At 36.3% G+C, this 7142-nt stretch overlaps 1 protein-coding gene across 1 annotated transcript; it reads left to right on the top strand.

The window, feature by feature from the left end:
- The first annotated feature begins 429 nt into the window (after positions 1-429).
- Positions 430-6746, top strand: LOC145610353 (uncharacterized). The gene is made up of 8 exons (XM_081665691.1): positions 430-572; positions 873-2076; positions 2163-2228; positions 3987-4131; positions 4214-4432; positions 4990-5206; positions 6022-6217; positions 6406-6746. The coding sequence occupies exons 2-8, from the start codon at positions 920-922 to the stop codon at positions 6506-6508; spliced, it is 2103 nt and encodes a 700-aa protein (XP_081521817.1). The 5' UTR covers positions 430-572; positions 873-919; the 3' UTR covers positions 6509-6746.
- The last annotated feature ends 396 nt before the right edge of the window (positions 6747-7142 follow it).

Consider the following 7142-nt stretch of genomic DNA (forward strand, 5'->3'; position numbering starts at 1 on the left):
CAAAGGTTTTTTTTTTTTTTTTTTTTTTTTTTTTTTTTTTTTGAGGAAATAAAGAATTTGGAGAAGAATTACTACTTAAAACCCTTAAATCAAAAGTTGTCAATTCTCATACTTGTATTTAATTACCAAAAAAACAATTCTTAATTTTGAAATCGCCCAGCATATAATAAATCAAAGATATTAAAAGGAGTCAAATCCAATTTAATACAAGGATGCAAATGGAGTCGTTTGAATACGAGAATGCATTATGGAGTCGTTTGATAATCCTACACTCCTACTCAACATTGCCCTTTTAATCTTACTTCGTATTGGACTACCCTATAAAGACTCGTTCCATTTATTTATTAGACGCCCGACCCATTCATAGCTGCAGCGGGTTAGGGTTTTTTCAATGTGGCTCCAACCCATTTAACAGCTCAACTCTAATTTCGAATATCAAAAAATAAATAAATACTCCGTAAATAAAAAATCGGATTACCTCCTCTTTCTCTCTCTCCCCATTGAAGCGCACTCATCGTTCTCCATTGAAGCAACTTCTGATACTCGTATCCTCCATTAAAGCAGATTCTGAGGTAATTCAATTTGCTGTTTCTATTTCTATTTCTAATCATCATCTCAATTTCACAATCTAGGGTTTTTATTTATTATAATTTAATTTATTTGAATCGTCAGTGTAGTAAGTTTAGGGTTTCAAAATTATTACTAACATTATATGATAGGTCATATTCAGCGATTGTATTGCTTTAAATTTCATAATCCCTGATAATTCAATCAATTTTATTGTTGTAATTGAACTGTATTTGATGATTTGTTTGATATCGCATCTGATACAATGTTGGGTTTATGTTATTGTTCATATCCGCGTTATGCAGGATTGTATTTATGTTGTGAGCCGAAGGTCGCGAATTAACCGGATACTATGGGTTCGTACAAGGAGTCGGACCCCTCGTTGGGGTTCCTAACAAAGAAGGAAACGGAAGTTAAGCTTCCTCGGTCGACCCGGGTCAAGAACAAGACTCCTGCTCCTGTTCAGATCACTGCTGAGCAAATTCTGCGTGAAGCTCGTGAACGGCAAGAATCGGAAATCCGTCCACCCAAGCAAAAGATTACTGATTCGACTGAGCTTGCGGATTACCGCCTTCGTAAAAGAAAGGAGTTTGAGGATTTAATCCGTAGGGTAAGGTGGAATGTTAGTGTGTGGGTTAAGTATGCTAAGTGGGAGGAGTCACAGAAGGATTTTAAACGTGCTCGTTCTGTTTGGGAGCGTGCTTTGGAGGTTGATTATCGGAATCATACATTGTGGTTGAAGTATGCGGATATGGAGATGAAGAATAAGTTTATAAACCATGCTCGGAATGTGTGGGATCGTGCTGTTTCTTTGCTCCCGAGAGTGGATCAACTGTGGTATAAGTATATCCATATGGAGGAGATGCTTGGGAATGTGGCTGGTGCTAGGCAGGTTTTTGAGAGATGGATGATGTGGCAGCCTGATCAGCAAGGATGGCGTTCTTACATTAAGTTTGAGTTGCGTTATAATGAGATTGATCGCGCTAGGGGTATTTATGAGAAGTTTTTGCAGTGTCATCCTAAGGTTGATGCATGGATCCGTTATGCTAAGTTTGAAATGAAGAATGGGGAAATTGCTCGAGCTAGGAATGTCTATGAGAGAGCGGTTGACAAGTTGGCAGATGATGAAGAAGCAGAGGTGCTGTTTGTGGCTTTTGCGGAGTTTGAAGAAAGGTGCAAGGAGACAGAACGTGCTAGATGTATTTATAAATTTGCACTTGACCATATACCTAAGGGACGAGCAGAGGAGGTGTATAAGAAGTTTGTTGCATTCGAGAAGCAGCATGGAGATAAGGGAGGTATTGATGATGCAATTGTTGGGAAAAGGAGATTTCAATATGAAGAAGAAGTTAGAAAGAGTTCTTTTAATTATGACACTTGGTTTGATTATATTCGGTTGGAGGAAAGTGTAGGTGTCACAGACAGAGTTAGAGAAGTTTATGAGAGGGCTATAGGCAATGTTCCTCCAGCTGAGGAGAAACGCTATTGGCAGCGTTACATTTACCTGTGGTAGGTTTTATTGATAATAAATTCTGAAGTTTATTTGTTTTTGTTTGAGAGTAGTGAATACTGAGCATCTTATGTTTACTTTCTAGGATCAATTATGCTTTATATGAAGAACTTGACGCACAAGATATGGAGCGAACAAGAGAAGTATACAGGTAATATTTTAGACTACTACAATTGACACTGATGTCTTTTACCTTCTGTTGGAAAAATGTTAGAGGTGCATGCACTTTTCATGTATGTATATGAATGAAGGTTATCTTTCATGACATGTCTAGTGCAAATAATGCTTAGACTTATTAGGTTGAAGATGCCAGTCATCCCCTCTCTTTCACAAAGAAGAATTGACCCACATATGTGCTTAGATGAAGATGTGTTGGCAGTATGTAGTCAAGTAAGAATAGTGTAGGATGCTTGTCTAGTCTTATAATATTTTGCTTCATAAAGTCTTTTTTCGGTGCCACATATTGGCATGCATGTTTGATACCTTCTGTGTAGGAATAAATTATCTCTTGAACTCTAGGTGTCAGGCTGTCATCTTGGGGCGTAAAATGTCATACCTACATCAGTTCATCCTAGAAACTAAGTATATATTCTTAGTGCCCACTGGCTACCTGATGCTATTGTAATGCCAGTGTGCCACAAATTCTGCTCTAGATGTGGTAATGTCATAGAGTTTTTAAGGGAATGGTAAATAATAATGTTTATAAATTTTATTTGCCCCAAAGTATGACTGTTAGCCTTTAAAATAAAAACAAAACATATCTGTATAATAGACACTACTCTGTAAAGTGCAAAAGCAGCACAGTGCAAGAACACTTCCCTGTACTCCAGGGGGAAAGGTCCAAAAGAGAAGTAACATAACCTGGAACTGAAACTGATAAGATAATAGCTCAGAAAAAGACATCTAAAGCCTAAAAAAGAAGAAGATACTTGTATCCTATTGCTCAATCATCCTCAAATTAGGTACACATTCACTCATTGAGGCACTAGTTTGACTAATTTCGCAATTTGATCCTTTGTAAATTTCTCTCTTGACTAATTTCGCAATTTGATCCTTTGTAAATTTCTCTAGCATTTAGTATCTCTCCTGCCAGGTTTCATAGATTGTAGCATCAGTTCAACTAGGTAATTGTTTCCTTTAAAGCGTGGCAGTGTATAATGTAAGACCACTAAGAAGATTGAAACATCTGAAAAATTATTGGTCAACATTTTCAGGGCTTTCCTTTTGATGTGTGCTCCTAGATATTACCCCTTGCAACTAAACACCTCCTGTAAGGAGATTTTCTTTAGCAGTGAACCAGACAATTACAATAACCCGAACACTTCCCTATGAGTATCAGCACTTCCTCTAATATACTGATAAATGGCTACCATATGAATTTGCCCATCAGCAGCTTTATAGGCTACATAAATTAAATTATTATGGCTTTATGCTGACTTTTTGGATGAAAGCTTGCATTCTTATAAAGTTTAGCATTCTTATGGCCTTATGCTGACCTTTTGGATTAAAACTACTCTTACAAAATCCCTGCTTGATTTGCCTTTCATTATATGTGGAGGTAAATTATTTTTAACCCATCACCCTCCAAAGTTGCTCTCTAAAGCACATTATTCTGGATAAATATATATATATATATATATATATATATATATATATATATATATATATATATATATAGTGTTTCCTAGTTTTCATTTAGTTTTGTGTCTTGTGGGTACTAAGGGCCTGTTCTGATTGACTGAGCTGGGGCTGGGCTGGGCTGGGCTGGGCTGACTGAAGGAAAATTGTTTTTGACCCATCACCCTCCAAAGTTGCTCTCTAAGCACATTATTCTGGATATATTTGGTTTCCAATTTTTTATTTAGTTTTGTGTCTTGTGGGTACTAACTGTTGCCCTTGCTTCATTCAGGGAGTGCCTTAAGTTGATCCCTCACGACAAATTCTCCTTTGCAAAGATTTGGCTTTTGGCTGCTCAGTTTGAGTTACGACAATTGAATCTCAATGGAGCTCGCCAGATATTGGGCAATGCCATTGGGAGGGCGCCAAAGGATAAGGTAGCATCATGTGTGGAACTTCATTTGCACAGCTGTCAAATATATGTGTTCATGCTCTAACAACTGTGTTTTTCCCTGACAGATTTTCAAAAAATACATTGAAATAGAGTTACAATTGGGAAACATAGATAGGTGTAGGAAGCTATATGAAAAATATTTGGAGTGGTCACCAGAGAATTGCTATGCATGGACCAAGTATGCTGAGTTGGAGCGTTCTTTGTGCGAAATAGAACGAGCTAGGGCTATCTATGAGCTTGCCATAGCTCAACCTGCATTGGATATGCCGGAACTGTTGTGGAAGGTAATTAACCATGATCTTCCTTTTGGATGTTGTTTTCTTTTAACATTGGGAAAAAAAAAGTACTGGTTAAAGTTTATGATATGGATTTAGTGTTCTAGCTTTGCAATTGCTATAAAGTTGCTTGCTTGTGTCTGAGATTCCTCCTTTGATAGTCTGATGACTCTTTTAGCCTGGTCTCATCTGTGCTGTCTTTCTGTATAACAAAATTGATTCTTTTATCCAAAAAGATTCTGATAGAATTAGATTCAACCTCTCTTATAGACTCTTACTGTTTCAATCCACTTTCTGACGTGCCCCAGATAATTATGTTGTTTGGACTAAGGTTTGGTCTCTTCTTATCTATAAGTATTTGATTTATGGGTCTTTTATCTTGCTTCTGCATTCAAGATCATTTGAGTTATGTTTTTGGTCTTAAGAAAAAATTAACCTATTTTTGACTTTTGAGTCTTGCTGTGTTGATTGGATCATGTTGGACGTTCTGAGGCATGCATATCTTTGTTTAAAAAAAACTTCGTGTTAATACATATATCAATTTATAAACACTTTGCTTTTGACAGGCATACATTGATTTTGAGATAGCAGAGGGCGAATTTGAAAATACGAGAGCATTGTATGAGAGATTGCTTGACAGAACAAAGCATTTGAAGGTGTGGATCAGCTATGCCAAGTTTGAAGCTTCTGCTGCAGAGGAAAATGAGGCCTCAAACGTGCCAGAGGATGAGCCCCAAGAACTTCTACTTGAAAAGAAGAGATTGTGTGTACAACGTGCTAGACGTAAGCATCTTGTCCTCTTAATGTTGAATTTCTTTGCTTTGTTTTTCAAGGAGATACTATACCTGCTATACCTGACACATTAGATATAAACCAGTTAGATTTGTGTGATTTGCCTAACCAGTATCTAAATATTGTCTGTTCGTTATTGTTGCAACTTTTTTGTGCTTTCAGTTTTATTTGAAAATTAAAAATTAGTTTAAGCTTGAGAAAGCCTTTTTTTTTTGGTTTATTTTTTTATTGTCAGTTATCAAAATTAGTGTGATTGGTACACGGATGACTAATATCAAGTTAATTATATTACCATTTCGTATGATTTTAAAATCTCACGTTCAAAAACATTAAAATGGCAGTGACACCAATGTGGATGCCTCCATTTTATGTCTTCTCTGAGTATTGATCTCTTTCTTTAGGTGTTAATTGATTTTTGTAGCCACCAACTTAGAGTTAAGTGAATGGACTTTTCTTGTATTATTTTAATTTTACAATCTTCTTGTAATGCTGAAACATGAGCAGTAAGTGAATTTCATCTTTACCTGTCATATTGGAGCCTTCTTAGAGGTATTTTTGGTGTGAGGCATTGGGGTGTTCTTAGGTTATGGTAATGATTACGGAAGTTCATATTCACATTGCATCCTGTCATGAACTTTGGGGTCTATGCTATGATATGCTAGCAAATTCAACTTTGTACTTTATTTTTCTGCAACTGCATTACAAATATTAAACTGCCTAAACCCCTTTTTTTCATCAGAAGATTCTGCATTTGTAGCCTTGTACAGCTGAGCCGAAGTGCTTAACTTATTTATTTCATTCTTCAGGGGTATTTGAAAAAGCCCTAAATCATTTTAGAGTTTCTGCTCCTGAGCTGAAAGAGGAGAGAGCTATGCTCTTGGATGAGTGGCTGAAGATGGAGAAAGATTTCGGCGTGCTTGGCGATGTTGGTTCAATTCAAGCTAAAATGCCGAAGAAACTCAAGAGGCGACGACCTCTAATGACAGAGGATGGTCCAGCCGGGTATGTGAAAGTCTTTGCCATCACTTGTTTGCATTTCATTTGTGTTCTATTCTGAAATCATATTGACCCGATTTAGGGCATATGAATTCATTGTATCTAGTCTTGTGTTTGTCTACAATTTGTTCATGTGTTATTTTGAAATTGGACCTTCTGGTGTGACATTATCTCATACTCTGTAAATTTAACAGATTCGAGGATTACGTCGACTATATGTTCCCCGAAGAGACACAAACTACCAATTTGAAGATCTTGGAGGCAGCATACAAATGGAAGAGGCAAAAAAATGGCTGATGAGTGATTACAGCTTTTACGAGTATCTGCTTCAATTTTTTTTCCCTTGTAAATCAGTTAATTTGTACCAAGTTTTGCAGTATCTGTACACGAAAAATATTCTAATGTAGAATTGTTTGTAAGGATTGTATACTTAAATACTTGTATGAAATTTTCCTTGAGAAAGTGTAATTGTCAAAATTGGAATTTGCATCTTTATACGAGTATTATGATACCAAATTCGACAATTTCTGTAAAATGTTGATCGGGTATACTTGGTAAGTGACTGCTTTCTTTTCTAAGGAAATAACATTTGGATCTATATCAAATCACCTGACCCGAAAACAAGTTATGAACAAAATTGTGACCTTGAAACCTGATTTATTCGAACAATCGAACCGGGAATAACTTGTTAAATTTTGGGTTTTGAACTTGATCGAACCGGAAGAACATTACATTTTGAGTAAGATAATTTGATTATGAGAACCTTCCTATTAAAGTAAATACCTTTTTCTAATATTCGTTGAATTCAACCTTACATTGTGCAACTTTGGGGTAATTTTATAAAGAGTGGTCCATGCAATTGGGGGAAGCAAAGATTCAAAAGCACATGGTTCATGGTTGTTGCTAGATTTGATTCGACAATCCATATATT

The sequence above is a fragment of the Chenopodium album genome, chromosome 24 (genome assembly GCF_948465745.1).
Source record: "Chenopodium album chromosome 24, dcCheAlbu1.1, whole genome shotgun sequence".
Lineage (NCBI taxonomy): Eukaryota > Viridiplantae > Streptophyta > Magnoliopsida > Caryophyllales > Amaranthaceae > Chenopodium > Chenopodium album.

Excerpts from the sequence above, each read along its gene's own strand:
- LOC145610353 (XM_081665691.1), top strand. The coding sequence starts at position 920 with ATGGGTTCGTACAAGGAGTCGGACCCCTCGTTGGGGTTCCTAACAAAG. Across the intron at positions 2,077-2,162 it reads CAGCGTTACATTTACCTGTG|GATCAATTATGCTTTATATG; the intron begins GTAGGTTTTATT and ends TTTACTTTCTAG. Across the intron at positions 6,218-6,405 it reads ACAGAGGATGGTCCAGCCGG|ATTCGAGGATTACGTCGACT; the intron begins GTATGTGAAAGT and ends TAAATTTAACAG.